This window comes from Haliotis rubra, unplaced genomic scaffold (genome assembly GCF_003918875.1).
Source record: "Haliotis rubra isolate DU_JTF1 unplaced genomic scaffold, ASM391887v1 Scf672, whole genome shotgun sequence".
NCBI lineage: Eukaryota > Metazoa > Mollusca > Gastropoda > Lepetellida > Haliotidae > Haliotis > Haliotis rubra.
In genome coordinates, this window is record NW_025767382.1 from 376,658 (window position 1) to 397,873 (window position 21,216).

Sequence of the window (21,216 nt, forward strand, 5' to 3'; positions counted from 1 at the left end):
AACTGACGAACCTTTAGGCATGTAAACATGTAGATATGTTTCTCATCACGTTTCAGAGATTCTGGACTGATTTGCTCGCCGATGCAAGAAAATGGGGTCTGTTTGTTTACGAACAGGTAAGAATTCCTTTCACCAAACGCATAACTTCAGATACATCATTCTGCAGTGTATACTTATTTTAGATTTAATCTGACGGGTTCTTTTATTTCTGTAGGATTATCTTCGTAATGAATTTGAAGGGATCAATAAGCTTCTGACTGACATTGACCTTGGCCGCCAATGGTTGACTCAGATGGGCAATGGAGCTGCCAAGAACGGACTGACCATCCAGTACTGCATGTCATTCCCACGACATTTGCTACAGTCTCTGGAAATACCTGTTGTCACACAGGTGAGAGCAACTATTTCATGATATGGTTATTATTAGTGAGTGTGGGTTTACACTTATATGGATACATTTGTATGATAGTGATACCCTATGTTGAGAGAGAAACACGAGTATTTGCTTTAACATTGCAGTCAACATCGACCTGGAAACTTTGCAAGTTATTTGATATATGTTTTAGTCTCGGGTAAGCCATGACAACCGACCGAACACGGACAACTGGAAGATAGGCGTTTCATCGATATTTGCTTTGTCTCTGGGCGTTGTTCCCTACAAGGATAATTTTTGGACAACCAGCGTTCAACCCGGAAATCGCTACAGTATGTACAAAAATTAGTTCTGAATCAACATGACATTACTTTCCAATTGGAATAAATCCTTTGAGAAAGTAATGTTATGTTGATTTCATTCCAACGTTCTTAAGAAAATATTCTCAATCCGGTGAAGTGTGTAATATTCATATCATGTCATGACTACATTCATAGAAGCAGAAAGTTGATATGTATTGAATGTGTTGCAGATTTATCGGAACCCCACACATCACTTAATGCTGTGGTTGCAACGTTAAGTACAGGCCCAGTGGGGATTAGTGACATGATTGGAGGCACGAACAAGACACTCATCATGAAGTAGGTTGGCTGTTCATGTTTAACTCCAAACTGTTCTCTGTTGTGGTTTAGTATCCCGCAGGTTATGTTTACTTCCTGTAATATATTTTTATGATTTACTACACTTGTAGTTATTATTAATTACTCATGCATTTATTTTTAATTCCTTTATTTACTATTTTATAACTTCTTTGAGAGGCATTTAGAAGTTGGACGAATAAATATGGATGCCAATATATGGATGAACAACTTCATTATTACAGTGATGCCATTCGGTTCTCATTGTAATCAAGAAGTTGTTCATTCATATATTGTGATATCTATTGTCCCCTGCAGTTTAAAATCCTGCAGGACCGTACCTGTTTACTTACTGTAATATTTCCTTAATATTTCCTACACTTGTAACTATTATTCATAATTCATGCATTTATTTTTTATGCCTTTATTTATTATTTCATATCCTGCAACATTTTTTATTTCCCCTGTACTGATTATTATTATTCCTGTTATTCAATGTCTACATCTTCTGCATTTACTATCCATAACTAATTATTTCTCTCGTATGAATTTTTTATTAACCATGTAGGTGTTAAATTTTACTTGTACCATTCCCGAATGATCAAATGTTATTCTTGTTACCTGGTTCGTCTTAGTACTCACGTCTCCAGGTCACCACTATCACTTAACCTCTTATCCAGATCTGTAAATGCTGACGGCCTGATCTTAAAACCATCTCGACCGGCGACTGCAATTGACAACAGAATACGGAGGGTACTTTCGTATCTTCCTTTACTCCTATACTATAACGCTTCCTTATAAACACGTCAGAAACGACCGTCGGGCTGACTGTAGCAGACCTATAGCTGCACGGTCATGTCTTTCTTCTAACTTCTGCAGTTCTTAAGACTGCATTGAGTGGAAATGATAAGCGTTTGTTTATCTGGCCTGTTAAATTGAACATTGTTGGTCATTTCTCGAAAATGTTTTGCTTCTTGCAAATTTAGAGAAATCAGAACAAATGCACAATTGCGGTTATTTCGACCTCAATCGTTTCTACCATTACAAGACATTCTTTCTCTGGTTTGGATAAAATAAAACCAACGAAACAGAAAATAAATCCATGTCACAACAAATTTTGCCTCTGAGTAGACCTTCGAAGAAACTGAAATGTTCTTATGATGCATGTCTTATAGATGGCCTGGTCAGACTTTGAGGGTCCTGATGGGGAGGTATGGTCCACGTATTCAGATTTTGGTGGAAAGAACAAGTACGGTATCATCCTCGCTGCTGATCTTCAGGGAAGCTACAACATGACACCTTGCATGGCTGGATATCAAGGGGTAGGGCAGTAGGGTCTTTCTACCGATACTAGAGTTCCGGAGATTAGTGTTCGGATTTTTACAAATATACGTGCAAAGATATTCATATATTTCACCTAAAATGAGCGTTAATATTTCCAGTTTCCCAGTTCCATGGTCTTCCCAGCCAAGGATTCCAACAAGATCCAGCCCTTGACAGACCCCCAGCCTTTGACAATGAGTGGTTGTACCATGACTGACTTCTGTCTCTTCTATGTATCACCGGTACTGACCGTCAATGGGTAGGTGTATTCCCTTGTTTCAACCACATTCAGGCTAAATACACGTGAACGATATCCGTGAACGATACGGATATCAACTGGTGAACATATTTGACTTGACTTACTTTGGGTTGAAAATGCGACTTAAAAATCTTAAAAGTGAACATACGTTGTCTGAATGAATGTCCGAACAGTGTCTAAACTGCAATACAATTATTTGCCGCTGCAGCAAACAAGTTCTCATCCAGGGTGAGTTAGACAAGTGGGTGCCCATGTCACCCCAGAGAGTCACGGATATCAACATTGCCGACGACATCACCATCAACCTCACTGGAGCAGCCCACGAAACTGTCTCCTTTTGGTTCAACGTGGATGGTAAATCCTCACCTGTGACCTGTACCCTCGGAGCAGCAGGACTGGCCACCCTCAGTTTCACAGCAGGCACATGTCGCGGTGTATAAAAACATATACATGCATGCCTATTTTAAATACATACTTTAAATGTTTAGCTTCATATTGAATAAACGCTATTCATATCGCTAACGCGCAAATGCGCAAATCCGGTCATTCATTTCACCAACGTATTTCCTTTCTTTTGAATGAAAGTCCAGCTATTTATCCTGTGATTTATAATGAATATGTGTACAGGCCTCTGTTAATAACTGCTCAAATACATACTTTAAACGTTTAGCTTCATATTGAATAAACGCTAGTCATATTGCTAACGCGCAAATGCGCAAATCCGGTCATTCATTTCACCAACGTATTTCCTTTCTTTTGAATGAAAGTCCAGCTATTTATCCTGTGATTTATAATGAATATGTGTACAGGCCTCTGTTAATAACTGCTCCTGTCCAGTATTTTCCATTTCATAATGATGTTGTTGCTTCTTGAAAAAAAGTAAACAAAGGATATTTGAACTCTTTCTTTTTGTCTTCCTTTGGTGTCTCTGTGAACATGTTTCTTCTGCATGCAACTGGCTATGACAACCTATTCTCTGAAGATTATTATCTATGTTAATCAGTCCTAGCAGTAAGGCAGTATTGTAACATGAACAGTGAGAGAGATAATGCTTTAGCCCGCATTGGGAGAGTGTCTGCTATACAGCGACGCTGAGAATTTAAGTTGATTTATATGTCAATATCCGTTTTTATTTTGAATCGACATTTTCAAGTTTCAAGGTGTAAAAACATCCAACATATGCTGTGATTGATCTCACTTCTATGTGTACTTAATATTGTTGTTACCACTTATAACAACAGTCAAGGCACCACTGTGAGTTGTTAATATGCTCAATATGAACATTGAGAGAGATAAAAATCAACTTGCAGAAAATTCAACTCACATCAGCAAATTGTGGTCACTGGACATTGAGGTTGGTGTGTATGTCAAGTGTATATACACATATCTTCGATATTTTGTTTATACCATGATAATCGAAGTTGTAAACAAATACAACAAATACTCCCATTGTTCTCACCATTGTGTGTAATTGTACAGTATTGTATTGTACTGTAATTGTAATAGTATAGGCGGCATGACAGTACTGCTTCTAAATCCTAAAGCTGATGCCCGTTCTGCTCATAACCAGTTTCAGTCCAAATCACCATTTGTTGATCTGAGAGCTTCGATAATCGTCACATTTGCGCTCAAAAGCTTGATCTTCTGCGTGCTAAACAGCCTGGTCGGGCCTTGTATAGATACAAATGACATACAGAAGTCCAATACAACATAATACATAGCCTCTTCAGGAACTAATTCCTTTGGGTGTAAAGGAATAAAGTGGTCGTGAAGACTATATGAATGGATCACTGAAAACAGCTGAATTACATTTATTAAATTATTGAATTATATAACGTTTGGACCCATTCTTGACTATCCCCATGAACATATTCTGTTTGGTGAACAGGGAAATATAAATACAGGGTAAATGGCTGTTAAAATGATATGAATGGAGCAAAGTTTCAAGTTTTAGATAATACGGTAAATTGCTGAAGCATTTTGATAAAACAGTTATTGTGAAGCCCCAATTGATCAAACTGCTAGATCAGGGTGCATTGTCAACAAAATGACCACCTTATAAGTGAGCGATTAAAACATTGTTTTATTGGTGTCAACAAGTCTAGGAAACACTTTGACCCAAATTTTGAGACACCTCGATACTTGTCTTGTGGAGAGGCTACGATTGCTCTTAGTCTCTATACTGTGATCTAAATATGAAACGACCCGTGAAGGTCCGGGTTAGAATGAGCCTTCACTAACCCATGCTTGTCGAAAGAGGCAACTAACGGGATCGGGTGGTCAGGCTCGCTGGCCTGGTTGACATATGTCATCGGTTCCCAATTGCGCAGATCGATGCTCATGCTGTTGATCACTGGACTGTCTGGTCCAGACTCGTTTACTTACAGATCACCGCCATATAGCTGGAATATTGCTGAGTGCGGCGTAAAACTAACTCACTCACTCACTCTCAATATGAAACAGATGAGGCTGTGTCAATGATCTCTTTATTTCCAGTTAAGATTGGTAACTCAAGGGACGGAAGTTTGCTATTTCATGATCACTGAACAATATCGGATCATCAGTATATGTGACGTAAATGCTTTTTGTTTAAATATCTTACTCACAATCTCACAAAGATGTAATTATTGAGGAAACATTTTCACCTAAAATTGTGCCTGTGGTCACGTCGTTTTGTAGCCACAAAATGTGGGTCACGGAAATAAGTGTTTCATTAATTGTGTCATGTGAGTTTATTGTGTACATTAGAACATCAAGTGTTTGGTTAATTTCTGAGAATGTGAAAAGAGAAGCAAATCCTTTATATTTTCGAGATTCCATATGGTATTTGGTCAACTTGTAAATTCCATCCTCGATAATTTTAGGATTATGCTTAAGCAGGGATATGATAGCACATTTCCAGGATCCAGCACAATATCAATTACCACACTATGTGAGTGCAATACTCTTGAATGTAGCCTTGAAACGCACGACCTGTTTAAACTCTTGTTGCAAGCTGTTGAAATTAGGAGATAAACGTCATGTATTGGCCAATTTCCGGGTGTTATTGAGTATTTGAAGTACGGGTATTCCGACATTGTGAACACAAAGTAAACCAAAAGGTTTTTCTGTCTGCACTCATTGACATCGAGTATGGGTACAGCAGTGAAGTGTCATCAGCCGGTTGTTTCGGCTGGTACCCTTGGTAGCATCTGGACGTGCTCATTTGTGACATCATTCCGACTTTACGTCACAATATGATTTGAATGACGTCACCACTGCTGACGACGCAACAATACAATGCGAGGATTCTTAATTTAGGTCACCGACATCGTCGTTTGTTTTCCGCCTTAGATTAATCATAATTGTGCTAAAAAAGTATTAAATTTCCAAGCGTCCTCGTGCTTTAACTATAGTAGTTCAGGGCGAAAGTGTGCTTTATTACACTATACATGGTGGTAGAGCGAACTGTATTTCTTAAATACACAGCGAATAATCTTGCATGTGCCGAATACCATTCGATAATGTTTTTCAACCATTCAGATGAAGAACACAGTGCCTTTGAATTCCATACAACATCTTTTTAAACAAAACATGACATTAATTCAGTGGAGTTAGTTTCATGACAGATATTAAACTGGACAACACACGGACATAAAGAAGCATTTACCTAGGTGTAACAAATTATCACATGATAATCTTCTTGACATAACACGGTTATCATCTGAGATAGTGTGTGCATTACATCAAGTGACATGTAAGTCATATGATTTGATTGCCAGTAGACATCAGCTGACGATGTGCACTAAGACCTACATGTACCTGTTTCTGTCTCTGTTGCTCTGTTTTGGTAAGTATCTTCTTACATCAACAATGGATCTAAAGCCAAAATGTTTCTTGTTGGTATCTAAATATGGTTAACATTTGAAGCATGTACAGGCGTTCGTAAATATAGCAAGTAGTTTCAAGTATCATCGATTAGGTGGAGGAAACTATCATCAGTTAAAGAGTGTTCTTGGTACATTAATAAGATGCTGAAATCCCCATTCAAACTTTTTGTTGTGCATGTCCTGGACATAAAGTTTTGAAAACGATTGAAACATGTAACATATAAGTACCAGTTGAGTGATGATTTAAAGCAGTAAACATATAAGTACCAGTTGAGTAATGATTTAAACAGTAAACATATAAGTACCAGTTGAGTAATGATTTAAACAGTAAACATATGACAGTGATCCTGTTCACATACTTAATTAATACGTTTGGATTCAGCCAACAGCCTTCACAGATTAAATGGATTCCTTGCAGTGAAAGTAATGTAACTGCCCACTGTTATGTTATAGTTAGAAACAGCAGGGTGTGTTTCAATTTTAACTATGAGCTTCAACTATTTTACTTTCTAAACAACACTCCTTCCTCAATTTCCTTTGTTTGAAATCAGATCGCTGGGGGTTAAAATGAACCTCTCTTATTGTTCATTAAGTTCAGTGTGAGAAAGTCATCACGGGGAATGGCATGTATACAGCATATACTATTCAGGGTTTTGTTTGCAATTCAACAAACTGACAAGTCAATAGAGTCATTTGCTTTTTGCTTCTCTGCTGCTTGTCACGAGGTCATGGTGTAAGCAGGCATTCACTTACCTAGTAAGGTGCAGTTTCCAAATTAGGAGCCTCCGAGGGAAAGCAGGACTTTGCTGTGAACGTCAGCAGTGACGGGACCTACAACGTCGTTGTACAGGGAGATGTGTGGCTGAAGAGCGCTCCTACCTTCTTCAGAGCTGATGATCAAGTGTTCTCCTCTGCTGATGGATCTCTGAAGCTGGTCAAGAACACTCAGTCCAGTGGTGTGGACGTCATCGGGCAGTGGGAGGCCAACAGCTTCTTGTACCAGGCAGGGTCCAGTCAGATCGAGGCCAGCTTTGTACAATACACACCAGATCCAAGCATATTCACCTACAACAATCCCGCTTTTCCGTTCATATTGTTCAAACAGGTGAGTAGAAATAGGATGGACACCACAATCTCTATTCACACTAAGACAAAGCATGACATAGATATGTACCGTTATAATTGTAACAAAACAAACAAATCTAGTCAGACAAGATAACTCCCGATATTCTGATTTGACTTATATTTTGATTTAAGTGCACTTTCTGCTGTGGATAGCACGTAACCTTTTAATGGCTCATCATTTGCGTTGTGCAATGGTCCTGAAAATTATTGTTGTTCATTGTGTTGAGAAGGATAGCACTGAATATTGAGCAATATGATCAATTTAATTAATGGATGGCTGTACATGTAAAAAAACACAAATAGATTTTACACAAAATCATCCAATCACAGCTATTAGATTATTCTTTCTGCACTGAACTTCTCCCTACAGCGTATTAGAACATTTATGTTCCATTGTGTCCTTGAAGGGATACATAATCATAAAGGTTTAGTTTTCAACAGTGACAGTGACGGACTTGTATCAATGTAGCATTAAAAGCTCTTAATGTTGTTAGTTGAATGTTCTGCGAACTAGAGTCTTTCACGTAGTTCTTTAAGAAACCAAGTCTCCAAATGTACCAGGGAATACACAAGATCTTTATGGTGTCATAACTGACACGTTGTCAGAACACACGCTCTTCATGTTTTCTTTCATCAATGATGACAACAGCGTTACATCAATGGAGCAAACAACACCGCCTCCAAGAGGACTGACTTCACCATTTCTGGCTTTCCTGGATTTCTAATTCAAGATTCATCCATTCCGCTGGGATATCTTAGTTATGGAGGATCTCAGGGTGGTAGCATTGATCTCATTGTTGGGCAGTAAGTATTTATATGTGAAAATGATATCATGTTTAACGTGTTGAACACAAAAAAGCTGCAAATATCATCAGACAGAGCCTTTGGATAACGTCACGAACTGAACATGGATACAAGTCTGTTTTTTTCAAAATGGTTTTACTCCAGTCGATTCTTGACAATATGCACCCCAATGATCTGATTCCGGATCCACCTCCCAAATATCAAGTGAACTATCTCCGATAAATATATTACTAGTGGCGTGTTATGAAATATCATTTTTAGTAGTATTTTTCAATAGGATTCAACTATTTCATTCTTTTCTTTAAGATGGGGACCATCATCGTTCAAAATCGACGATGGGATTATGGGGTGGACCTCTGACTTTATTTGATCGCGTTAAGACTGCAAATACACTGATTATCTCCCCTGCCAGTCAATTTATGTCGTCATCAATATGGCGTCAGAGCTCCAGCACCGGCGGGGACAATGTCTACTGGGGGACGATGGGAGGAGTTGAAGATGTCCCTGTTGGCGTTGAAACAAGTTTTATTCTTTTCTGCAGTAACCAAGGTATTAACAAGGTGACTCTCATACTCCTTAACATACCTGTAAAAAAGATATCTGTATGGCATTTATTAACTATTTTAGACATAAATTATGTTTTTATTTTAATTTTTTTAATTTTAAACCTTTGAGACTGTACCTCTCCTTAACCTTCAACACGTTCATGGCAATAAACAATCATAATGTACATTTTCTAAGGAAACCTGTCATTATCGATGCAGGCCTCTGTAAGCTGGGGTCAGATCTTACAACAGTGGCATGGCCGTACAGATCATTATGTCAAGTCCGACTTTACCATAAACTACTTAGGGTACTGGACGGACAATGGTGAGCATATTTCGAGATGCCTTGATTTGATTTCAGTGAACCATTACGGTCAAATCGTATTTTCCACATTGTACAACACACTGTTTCAACCAAACCAAAGTACAAGGCATCCTTTAAAAAGATAATTTAAATGGTACTTTATTTCACAGACATGCATACAACGAATTTGAAGGCGTTGACAAGAATGACAACTATACCATATTGCTGTGCACTTTGTTCTGTGAACCATGGTGTGAAACCACGCTGAAATATCTGACAGACAAAAGAAAGCCTTTAACAACAATTTGTTTGTTCAGGTGCGTATTACTACTACCAGACGGAGAAAGGAAAGAACCATCAAGACACAATGTTGGATATCAAGAGCTACATAGGGCCAGATAGGGGTACCCGTCAGGTTCGTGGACGTTCTCATGCTTTACAATAAATATGTTATATAAGAATTTGATGATTGTGTTTCAGGCACCAGAGAAAATTTATGTTATTCAGTGACACGTTTTCCACCAGATGCGTATTCAGGAATGTTTATTTCTCATTATGTCCCAAATCTAGCTTTTAATTATTTAGTGGCGTACTTGCTTAATACATTCACTATGGTCAGGTAATTCGGTTCCACGAATCATGGTACTACTGGGGCAATGACCTTGATATTTATTGCCAGGTACATTCAGTATGACGCATGGTGGTACTACTGGGACAATGATCATGGTGTTGTGACGTGGTCGGCACAGCCAAAAATCTTTCCAAATGGAATGCAGTGAGATATTTTGCCCTTCTTCAACTAAGTTAATATTAAATTCTACTAAATTATATGAATAAGATGTTATTAGTATCTTATGAGTCTCTTTATATTTAAGTCTCTGCCTTGGAATGAAGTGCAGACGCAGAATAGAAAATATCCCTTTGAGACAAAATATGCAAACCAGTGTCAAGCTAATAGGGATATGTACTATGTCAGGGCGAGATTATTACTGTCCCTTTATGTTCGAACTCGCATTAACTGTATTTGTTTAATGCCGGTAAAATTATCACATTCCATGATCATTCAATTCAATATTCGTTCCACAATATACTTGCAAATGTCATTCATATGAGAGTGAGTGAGTTTGGTTTTACGCCGCATTTAGCAGTATTCCAGCAATATCACGCCGGGGACACCAGAAAATGGGCTTCACACATTGTACCCATCTGGGGAATCGAACTCGGGTCTTTGGCGTGTCGATGGAATGCTTTAACCACTAGGCTACCCCACCGCCCCTCATATGAGTGAAAGCAAACGTTGTTGAAAATATGTACACCTTTACATGTTAAGTGGAGTGCATATATTAAATTGTAATGACGATTTTGGAACCACAAAGTCACATTTTCCCAAATGATACTTCGAGTTAGTTTGGTGAAACTGATACGTTTACTACTTGTTTTTCTTCATCCTGTGAAAAGGTGGCTTTATAACAAGACACAGTATCCCGTCGTGGCCCACAGCATGTACTGGTAAGCCGGGTCCAGGATTCTGATAACTTAGTATTCTGAATTTCGATGCCTGTCGGAAGCAGTTACATTGGTAGCAGTTAGGTTTAGATATTACGTTGTAATCATGATGTACTGCATTGTCACAATGTCACTGAGTTTGCGGTCAAACGCTAATGCAAAATGTATTCACGTTCCTCATTTCTGATACGAATTTTGATAGAACAGAAAAATACTTGTAAGATTATCTAGTTTTCACCCATCGATATAAAATGCTTCTAAATGTTGAGATGCATAAAATGTGTGCAAAACAAAACAGTCATAAAATCTTGGTTGTTCATTATCCAAGGTCCAGCAATACAACCTACGCAACTGCAAATGGAGGAAAGTATGAATTCGTCATCGATGGTCCAAAGGCATTGCCACTGGAAGAGGTACTGCTATTGCTGTTGTTTGGGATGTAAATGTTATGAAAACAATCTTCTTCTTCTTCTTCTCTACTGGAGACATATTTGCTTCGGGATTTCAGCATCTTTTTATGTTTCATCAAGTAACTGACGAACCGTTAGGCGTGTTTAAACATGTAGATATGTTTCTCATCACGTTTCAGAGATTCTGGACTGATTTGCTCGCCGATGCAAGGAAATGGGGTCTGTTTGTTTACGAACAGGTAATAATTCCTTAACTACAGATACATCATTCTGCAGTGTATATTTATTTAAGATTTAATCTGACGGGTTTCTTTTTATTTCTGTAGGATTATCTCGGTACTGAATTTGAAGGGATCAATAAGCTTCTGACTGACATTGACCTTGGCCGCCAATGGTTGACTCAGATGGGGAATGGTGCTGCCAAGAACGGACTGACCATCCAGTACTGCATGTCATTCCCACGACATATGCTACAGTCTCTGGAAATACCAGTCGTCACACAGGTGAGAGCAACTATTGCATGATATGGTTATTATTAGTGAGTGTGGGTTTACACTTATTTTGATACATTTGTATGATAGCGATACCCTATGTTGAGAGAGAAACACGAGTATTTGCTTTAACATTGCAGTCAACATCGACCTGGAAACTTTGCAAGTTATTTGATATATGTTTTAGTCTCGGGTAAGCCATGACAACCGACCGAACACGGACAACTGGAAGATAGGCGTGTCATCGATATTTGCTTTGTCTCTGGGCATTGCTCCCTACAAGGATAATTTTGGACAACCAGCGTTCAACCCGGAAATGGCTACAGTATGTACAAAATTAGTTCTGAATCAACATGACATTACTTTCCAATTGGAATAAAACCTTTGAGAAAGTAATGTTATGTTGATTTTATTTAAACGTTCTTAAGAGAATATTCTCAATCAGGTGAAGTGTGTAATATTCATATCATGTCATGACTACATTTGTAGAGGCAGAAGGTTGATATGTATTGAATGTGTTGCAGATTTATCGGAACCCCACACATCACTTAATGCTGTGGTTGCAACCTTAAGCACAGGCCCAGTGGGGATTAGTGACATGGTGGGAGGCACAAACAAGACACTCATCATGAAGTAGGTTGGCTGTTCATGTTTAACTCCAAACTGTTCTCTGTTGTGGTTTAGTATCCTGCAGGTTATGTTTACTTACTGTAATATATATTTATGATTTACTACACTTGTAGTTATTATTAATTACTCATGCATTTATTTTTAATTCCTTCATTTACTAGTTTATAACTTCTTTGAGAGGCATTGAGAAGTTGGACGAATAAATAAGGATGCCAATATATGGATGAACAACTTCTTTATTACAGTGATAGCAATCAGGCTCCGATTTCTCGAAACAAACTTAAGTCTGAGTTTTGACTTAAGTTAGAGTGTTTACTCAAATTTGAGAAAACGCAGGGAAATGAATTTCCCATAATGAACTGAAATCGATATCAAACCCAAACATAGAAGACAATTTGAGTTTGGTAGATAGATTACTTAAGTTGTCTGATCTTTTTTTTATTCTAAAAATGCAGCTGAGTTAAAAATTCAGCTGTTTCAAATTGTCAAACTCAGATTGAATTTCAACAAATCGGGGCCAGTTCTCACTGTAATCAAGAAGTTGTTCATTTATATATTGGCATATCTATTGTCCCCTGCAGTTTAAAATCCTGCAGGACCGTACCTGTTTACTTACTGTAATATTTCCTTAATATTTCCTACACTTGTAACTATTATTCATAATTCATGCTTTTATTTTTAATTCCTTTATTTATTCTTTCATATCCTGCAACAATTTTTTATTTCTCCTGTACTAATTATTATTATTCCTGTTATTCAATGTCTACATCTTCTGCATTTGCTATCCATAACTAATTATTTCTCTCTCGTATGAATTATTTATTAATCATGTAGGTGTTATATTTTACTCGTACCTTCCCGAATGATCAAATGTTATTCTTGTTACCTGGTTCGTCTAAGTACTCACGTTTCCATGTCACCACTATCACTTCACCTCTTCTCCAGATCTGTAAATGCTGACGGCCTGATCTTAAAACCATCTCGACCGGCGACTGCAATTGACAACAGAATACGGAGGGTACTTTCGTATCTTCCTTTACTCCTATACGATAACGCTTCATTTTTAAAAGCCTTGTAGCTGTTATCGGATCTACTTGAGGCGTCGACGCAGATGTTCAAGCGTCAGAAACGACCGTCGGGCTGACTTTAGCAGACCTATAGCTGCACGGTCATGTCTTTTTCTAACTTCTGCAGTTCTTAAGACTGCGTTGAGCGGAAATGATAAGCGTTTGGTTATCTGGCCTGTTAAATTGAACATTGTTGGTCATTTCTCAAAAATGTTTTGCTTCTTGCAAATTTAGAGAAATCAGAACAACTGCACAATTGCGGGTTACTTCGGCCTCAATCGTTTCTACCATTACAAGACCTTCTTTCTCTGGTTCAGATAAAATAAAACCAACGAAAAATAAAAATAATCCATGTCACAACAAATTTTGCCTCTGAGTATACCTTCAAAGAACTGAAACGTTCTTATGATGTATGTCTTATAGATGGCTTGGTCAGACTTTGAGGGTCCTGATGGGGAGATATGGTCCACGTATTCAGATTTTGGTGGAAAGAACAAGTACGGTATCATCCTCGCTGCTGATCTTCAAGGAAGCTACAACATGACACCTTGCATGGCTGGATATCAAGGGGTAGGGCAGTAGGGTCTTTCTACCGATACTAGAGTTCCGGAGGTTAGTGTTCGTTTTTTTACAAATATACATACAAAGATAATCATTTATTACCCATACGGGTGAGGAGATCCCGTGTAATATCTTTTTGATATTTGCACAGTGTGCAATTTAGTGATTCTCGACGTTGATTGGTTGATCGTATATTTGTACATTTTCATTGGAACTACTTTCACACACTACGTTCATTCATAAAGTTTCATCGATTCATTGATAAATTGACATTAAGTAATGTAATCACACATTCAGAGATCTAAAAAGGAAAACATTAAGGTTAAAGAATATGAATATTTTTTTTTATTAGGCGTTATTATTTTCGAATAAAACTGCGTTATAATTAGTAGTCTTGTTAAATTATATAATCTTTAAAAAAACCACCAAACAATCGTTTGCATTGTTTGTAAACAAACATGGCCGCAGTTAGGCTAACCCCGATCAAGGTAACTTACCTAGTTACAGTTGACGGTGACCAAATAGGAAGAGTGATAAGAATTTTACAGCCCTTGAATTCCCAAAACCTGTTTGTTGTTGAAACTGAATTCGGGGAAATAGAAACAGCAAGATACCGACTAAAGATGTTATCTGAAAGTTTAACAAGTAAGTCGGACACGGCGTCCATGCCATCGAAAAAGAAAACAGCTCCTTTCTTACCGGAATCAGTGCTAAATGTTCTTCTTCAAGATAACTTTTTATATCCATGCATTCCTAATCAAACTGAGAGGTTGGTCCCAGTAGCCAATGCAGAGATTGACACATTTCACAGAATCGGATTCCGACTAGAGTTATCCTTCTTGGAACTGCTGTACTCTACTGAGACGAGAGTGTAACACGCCTTCCACAGAACAAAATGTTGTTTAATCTTCAAACATGTTGAGTTTCTTGACAGAAAACTTTTTCTAGATGTATTCGTGGGATGGTTGTCTTTAAGATTTCCCAACTTTTAACCGTTGACTTTCTCAAAAATTGACAGGTTTTTGCCAGAGTGTGTTTCAACACTACACCGTCACCCGTCACTAGAAAACACGACAGTCGTGAATGAACGATGTTCCGTCGCACTGACTTGATGGAATACATGTTTAGCTCTTATTAAGTTCAATGATATATTTAAAAGATCATTTTATCATATTAACAAATGTTAATTAATTACTCCAGGCATAATAATTTTGTCGATTTTAAAGCGATTTTATGATGTACTATTTCCCATAGCGTAGTTATGTTATTACCGCTGGAGAAGTTAGGTTTAATACGCGCATGAATACGAATCAGCTGTTTAAGGTCACAAGTCCTGTCTCCGGGTGGTTTTTATTTCGTGGTTCTTCCTTTTAAATTACATTATGGGTAATAAATAGAATAACCAACGAGGTACGAGTGATTACGTTAAAATAATGTTCAGTGCCTTGCCAAGGCTCGGCACTGTGAACATTATTTCAACTCGGGCATATTTCCCGTAATCACTCGTACCTCGTTGGTTATTCTCTAAATATTTCACCTAAAATGAACGTTAATATTTCCAGTTTCCCAGTTCCATGGTTTTCCCAGCCAATAATCCCAACAAGATCCAGCCCTTGACAGACCCCCAGCCTTTGACAATGAATGGCTGTACCATGACTGACTTCTGTCTCTTCTATGTATCACCGGTACTGACCGTCAACGGGTAGGTTCATTTCAACCTCATGCAGGCTATATACTCGTGAACGATATCTCGAAGGTTATCAACTGGTGAATATATTTGACTTTACTTACTTTGGGTTGAAAATGTGACTTTAAACTGTTAAAAGTGAATATACGTTGTCTGAATGAATGTCCGAACAATGTCTAAACTGCAATACAATTATTTGCCGCTGCAGCAAACAAGTTCTCATCCAGGGTGAGTTAGACAAGTGGGTGCCCATGTCACCCCAGAGAGTGACGGACATCAACATTGCCGATGACATCACCATCAGCCTCACTGGAGCTGCCCACGAAACTGTCTCCTTCTGGTTCAACGTGGATGGTAAATCCTCACCTGTGACCTGTACCCTCGGAGCAGGAGGACTGGCTACTCTTAGTTTCACAGCAGGCACATGTCAAGGTGTATAAAAATATATACATGCATTCATATTTTTAAATACATACTTTAAATGTTTAGCTTCATATTGAATAAACGCTAGTCATATCGCTAACGCGCAAATGCGCAAATCCGGTCATTCATTTCACCAACGTATTTCCTTTCTTTTGAATGAAAGTCCGGCTATTTATCCCGTGATGTATAATGAATATGTGTACAGGCCTCTGTTAATAACTACTCCTGTCAAGTATTTTTCATTTCATAATGATGTTGTTGCTTCTTGAAAAAAAGTAAACAAAGGATATTTGAACTCTTTCTTTTTGTCTTCCTTTGGTGTCTCTGTGAACATGTTTCTTCTGCATGCAACTGGCTATGACAACCTATTCTCCGTAGATTATTATCTATATTAATCAGTCCTATCAGTAAGGAAGTATTGTACCATGAACAGTGAGAGAGGTAATGCTCTAGCCCACATTGGCAGAGAATTTAAGTTGATTTATATGTCAATGTCCGTTTTTATTCTGAATTGAGTTTTTGAAGTTTGAAGGTGTAAACACATCCAACATTTGCTGTGATTGTTCTCACTTCTATGTGTACTTAATATTGTTGTTACCACATATAACAACAGTCAAGGCAACACTGTGAGTTGTTAATATGCTCAATATGAACATTGAGAGGGATAAAAATCAAGTTGCAGAAAATTCAACTCACATCAGCAAATTGTGGTCACTGGACATTGAGGTTGGTGTGTATATCAAGTGTATATACACTTATCTGCGATATATTGTTTATACCATAATGATCGAAGTTGTAAACAAATACAACAAATACTCCTATTGTTCTCACCATTGTGTGTAATTGTATAAGCGGCATGCTGCACTGCTTCTAAATCCTATTTACAGCTGATGTCCGTTCTGCTCATAACCAGTTTGAGTCCAAATCACCATTTGTTGATCTGAGAGCTTCGATAATCGTCACATTTGCGCTCAATAGCTTGATCTCCTGCGTGCTAAACAGCCTCGTCCTGCATTGTATAGATAGAAATGAAATACAGAAGTCTAATGCAACATAATACATAGCCTCTTCAGGAACTAATTCGTTTTGGTGTAAAGGAATAAAGTGGCTGTGAAGACTATATGAATGGATCACTGAAAACAGTGAATCTCGTGAACTCAGCTGAATTACATTTATTGAATTATTGAATTATATTACGTTTGGACCCATTCTTGACTATCCTCATGCACATATTCTGTTTGGTGTACAGGGAAATATAAATACAGGGTAAATGGCTGTTAAAATGATATGAATGGAGCAAAGTGTCAGGTTTTAGATAATACGTTAAATTGCATTTTGATAATACAGTTATTGTGAAGCCACAATTGATCAAACTGCAAGAGCAGGTTGCACTGTCAACAAAATGACCAGCTTATAAGTGAGCGTTTAAAACATTGTTTTATTGGTATCAACAAGTCTAGGAAACACTTTGACCCAATTATGAGACACGTAGATACTTGTCTTGTGGAGAGGCTACGATTGCTCTTAATCTCTATGCTGTGATCTAAATATGAAACGACTCGTGTAATGTCCGGGTTAGAATGAGCCTTCAGTAACCCATGCTTGTTGAAAGAGGCAACTAACGGGATCGGGTGGTCAGGCTCGCTGGCCTGGTTGACACATGTCATCGGTTCCCAATTGTTCATGCTGTTGATCACTGGACTGTCTGGTCCAGACTCGATTATTTACAGACCACCCACTCACTATAAATATTAACAGATGAGGCTGTGTCAATGATCTCTTTATTTCCAGTAAAGATTGGTAACTCAGGGGACGGAAGTTTGCTATTTCATGATTACTGAACAATATCGGATCATCAGTATATGTGACGTAAATGCTTTTTTGTTTAAATATTTTACTTACAATCTTACAGTAATGTAATCTTTGAGGAAACATTTTCACCAAAAATTGTGTCTGTGGTCACGTTGTTTTGTAGCCACAAAATGTGTTTCATTAATTGTGTCATGTGAGTTTATTGTGTACATCAGAACATCAAATGTTTTGACAGAATTGAAATTGGTTAATTTCTGAGAATGTGAAAAGAGAAGCAAATCCTTTATATTTTCGAGATTCCATATGGTATTTGGTCAACTTGTAAATTCCATCCTCGATAATTTTAGGATTATGCTTAAGCAGGGATATGATAGCACATTTCCAGGATCCCAGCACAATATCAATTACCACACTATGTGAGTGCAATACTCTTGAATGTCGCCTTGAAACGCACGACCTGTTTAAACTCTTGCTGCAAGCTGTTGGAATTAGGAGATAAACGTCATGTATTGGCCAATTTCCGGGTGTTATTAAGTATTTGAAGTACGGGAATTCCGACATTGTGAACACAAAAGTAAACCAAAAGGTTTTTCTGTCTGCACTCATTGACATCGAGTATGGGTACAGCAGTGAAGTGTCATCAGCCGGTTGTTTCGGCTGGTACCCTTGGTAGCATCTGGACGTGCTCATTTGTGACGTCATTCCGACTTTACGTCACAATGTGATTTGAATGACGTCACCACTGCTGACGACGCAACAATACAATGCGAGGATTCTTAATTTAGGTCACCGACATCGTCGTTTGTTTTCTGCCTTAGATTAATCATAATTGTGCTTAAAAAGTATTAAATTTCCAAGCGTCCTCGTGCTTTAACTATAATAGTTCAGGGCGAAAGTGTGCTTTATTACACTATACATGGTGGTAGAGCGAACTGTATTTCTTAAATACACAGCGAATAATCTTGCAATTGCAGGGGAATCGAATACCATTCGATAATGTTTTTCAACCATTCAGATGAAGAACACAGTGCCTTTGAATTCCATACGACATCTTTTTAAACAAAACATGACATTAATTCAGTGGAGTTCCTGTTAGTTTCATGACAGATATTAAACTGGACAACACACGGACATAAAGAAGCATTTACCTAGGGTGTAACAAATTATCACATGATAATCTTCTTGACATAACACGGTTATCATCTGAGATAGTGTGTGCATTACATCAAGTGACATGTAAGTCATATGATTTGATTGCCAGTAGACATCAGCTGACGATGTGCACTAAGACCTACATGTACCTGTTTCTGTCTCTGTTGCTCTGTTTTGGTAAGTATCTTCTTACATCAACAATGGATCTAAAGCCAAAATGTTTCTTGTTGGTATCTAAATATGGTTAACATTTGAAGCATGTATAGGCGTTCGTAAATATAGCAAGTAGTTTCAAGTATCATCGATTAGGTGGGCGAAACTATCATCAGTTAAAGAGTGTTCTTGGTACATTAATAAGATGCTGAAATCCCCATTCAAACTTTTTGTTGTGCATGTCCTGGACATAAAGTTTTGAAAACGATTTAAACAGTAAACATATAAGTACCAGTTGAGTGATGATTTAAACAGTAAACATATAAGTACCAGTTGAGTAATGATTTAAACAGTAAACATATGACAGCGATCCTGTTCACATACTTAATTAATACGTTTGGATTCAGCCAACAGCCTTCACAGTTTAAATGGATTCCTTGCAGTGAAAGTAATGTAATTGCCCACTTTTCTGTTATAGTTAGAAACAGCAGGGTGTGTTCTAATTTTAAGTATGAGCTTCAACTATTTTACTTTCTAAACAACACTCCTTCCTCAATTTCCTTTGTTTGAAATCAGATCGCTTGGGTGAAAAATGAACCTCTCTTATTGTTCATTAAGTTCAGTGTGCGAACTTCATCACGGGGAATGGTATGTATACAGCATGGACTAGTCAGCGTTTTGTTTGCAATTCAACAAACTGACAAGTCAATAGAGTCATTTGCTTTTTGCTTATCTGCTGCTTGTCACGAGGTCATGGTGTAGGCAGGCATTCACTTACCTAGTAACGTGCAGTTTCCATATTAGGAGCCTCCGAGGGAAAGCAGGACTTTACTGTGAACGTCAACAGTGACGGCACCTACAACGTCGTTGTTCAGGGAGATGTGTGGCTGAAGAGCGCTTCCACCTTCTTCAGAGCTGATGGTCAAGTGTTCTCCTCTGCTGATGGATCTCTGAAGCTGGTCAAGAACACTCAGTCCAGTGGTGTGGACGTCATCGGGCAGTGGGAGGCCAACAGCTTCTTGTACCAGGCAGGGTCCAGTCAGATCGAGGCCAGCTTTGTACAGTACACACCAGATCCAAGCATATTTACTTACAACAATCCGGCCTTACCGTTCATGTTGTTCAAACAGGTGACTACACATAGCCTGGGAATGTAATGGGTACAATTTCCATAATATAGAAAGGCAAGACCTTTTAGACAGCTTCCAATATTAAAGAACAAAAATACATCTTAGCTCATTACAATCAGTACAAAATTTATCATTCTCTGAAACGAACGAAGTGTTGGTGCTCAGCACTACAGCAGCGCAACAAATTAAAACAAATTATGACAAAGTATATTTTGAACAACCCAACATGTTGAAATTCTGTTTGATAATAGTTATCAGTTTGTTGCCAGTGTTCGTCGTCTTCACTGGTACACATCGAAATCGTAAATCAATTCGGACTTTTTGCGCCTTGATACTGTTCAAAGGTATTCCTGCATGCATTTCGACTTGTTCATGTTAATACATTTTAAATGGCATTATGACATGCGAATTCAGACGCAAGTCTTTATTCAGGTGCTTTCCAACATATGTGTGTTCTTGGCGATACATATAATCTTAAGGATTAAGTTCTTTATGTAATTTAGGAAATCAACTCTCGAAATGTAGTTGTAAGTACACATGATCTTGATATTTTCCTAACTGACACGTGGTCAGAACACACTCTCTTCATGTTTTATGTCACCGATGACGTCAACAGCGTTACATCAATGGAGCAAACAACACCGCCTCCAACAGCACTGCCTTCACCATTTCTGGATTTCCTGGATTTCTAATTGAAGAGTCAACCATCCCACTGGGATACCTCAGTTATGGAGGACTGATGTTTGATTTATGGGTCTCATGGCAGGGCAGTAAGTACCTATAAGATGATGCCTAATACGTAATTATTACGCGTTGAAGGACGACACACATGAACCCTTTAATATCAGTTGTTCTGCTAGAAAATGAATATCGTTATCGTCACCAGGAACCAACTGCACATGTACATGCATGCAAGTCTTTCTTTTCAAGACGGGTATATTTCAGTCGATATTA

At 38.0% G+C, this 21,216-nt stretch overlaps 3 protein-coding genes across 9 annotated transcripts in view; all 3 read left to right on the top strand.

Annotated features, from left to right (window-relative positions):
• LOC124257767 overlaps nucleotides 1–21,216 on the top strand; it is a 101,249-nt gene that overhangs the window by 23,060 nt on the left and 56,973 nt on the right. For 4 of the 7 annotated variants that reach the window (XM_046691901.1, XM_046691900.1, XM_046691896.1 and 1 more), the window contains exons 10-17: nucleotides 57–116; nucleotides 215–391; nucleotides 567–705; nucleotides 906–1,014; nucleotides 1,692–1,764; nucleotides 2,187–2,333; nucleotides 2,454–2,593; nucleotides 2,802–3,492. In XM_046691901.1, coding sequence (XP_046547857.1) covers nucleotides 57–116; nucleotides 215–391; nucleotides 567–705; nucleotides 906–1,014; nucleotides 1,692–1,764; nucleotides 2,187–2,333; nucleotides 2,454–2,593; nucleotides 2,802–3,033 — 1,077 coding nt within the window. In that variant the 3' untranslated portion in view covers nucleotides 3,034–3,492. Of the gene's footprint in view, nucleotides 1–56; nucleotides 117–214; nucleotides 392–566; nucleotides 706–905; nucleotides 1,015–1,691; nucleotides 1,765–2,186; nucleotides 2,334–2,453; nucleotides 2,594–2,801; nucleotides 3,493–15,800; nucleotides 16,316–21,216 lie in introns of those variants that run through there. The other 3 variants (XR_006893363.1, XM_046691898.1, XM_046691897.1) reach the window with 3 other exon arrangements.
• LOC124257776 lies at nucleotides 8,918–13,295 on the top strand. The gene is made up of 11 exons (XM_046691920.1): nucleotides 8,918–8,951; nucleotides 9,156–9,261; nucleotides 9,558–9,655; nucleotides 9,920–10,015; nucleotides 10,699–10,749; nucleotides 11,075–11,159; nucleotides 11,336–11,395; nucleotides 11,483–11,659; nucleotides 11,835–11,972; nucleotides 12,172–12,280; nucleotides 13,223–13,295. Exons 4-10 carry the CDS (start codon nucleotides 10,011–10,013, stop codon nucleotides 12,217–12,219), a joined length of 564 nt encoding a protein of 187 aa, XP_046547876.1. The 5' UTR covers nucleotides 8,918–8,951; nucleotides 9,156–9,261; nucleotides 9,558–9,655; nucleotides 9,920–10,010; the 3' UTR covers nucleotides 12,220–12,280; nucleotides 13,223–13,295.
• Nucleotides 19,097–21,216, top strand: part of LOC124257773 — a 55,711-nt gene continuing 53,591 nt past the window's right edge. The window contains exons 1-2 of the mRNA XM_046691915.1: nucleotides 19,097–19,156; nucleotides 19,937–20,262. Of these exons, the coding sequence (XP_046547871.1) occupies nucleotides 19,105–19,156; nucleotides 19,937–20,262 (378 nt within the window). The 5' untranslated portion in view covers nucleotides 19,097–19,104. The remainder of the gene's footprint in view (nucleotides 19,157–19,936; nucleotides 20,263–21,216) is intronic.

Coding starts and splice junctions, on each gene's coding strand:
- LOC124257776 (XM_046691920.1), top strand. Junction 11,396..11,482: donor GTCTGTTTGTTTACGAACAG/GTAATAATTCCT, acceptor TTATTTCTGTAG/GATTATCTCGGTACTGAATT. Junction 11,660..11,834: donor AAATACCAGTCGTCACACAG/GTGAGAGCAACT, acceptor TATATGTTTTAG/TCTCGGGTAAGCCATGACAA.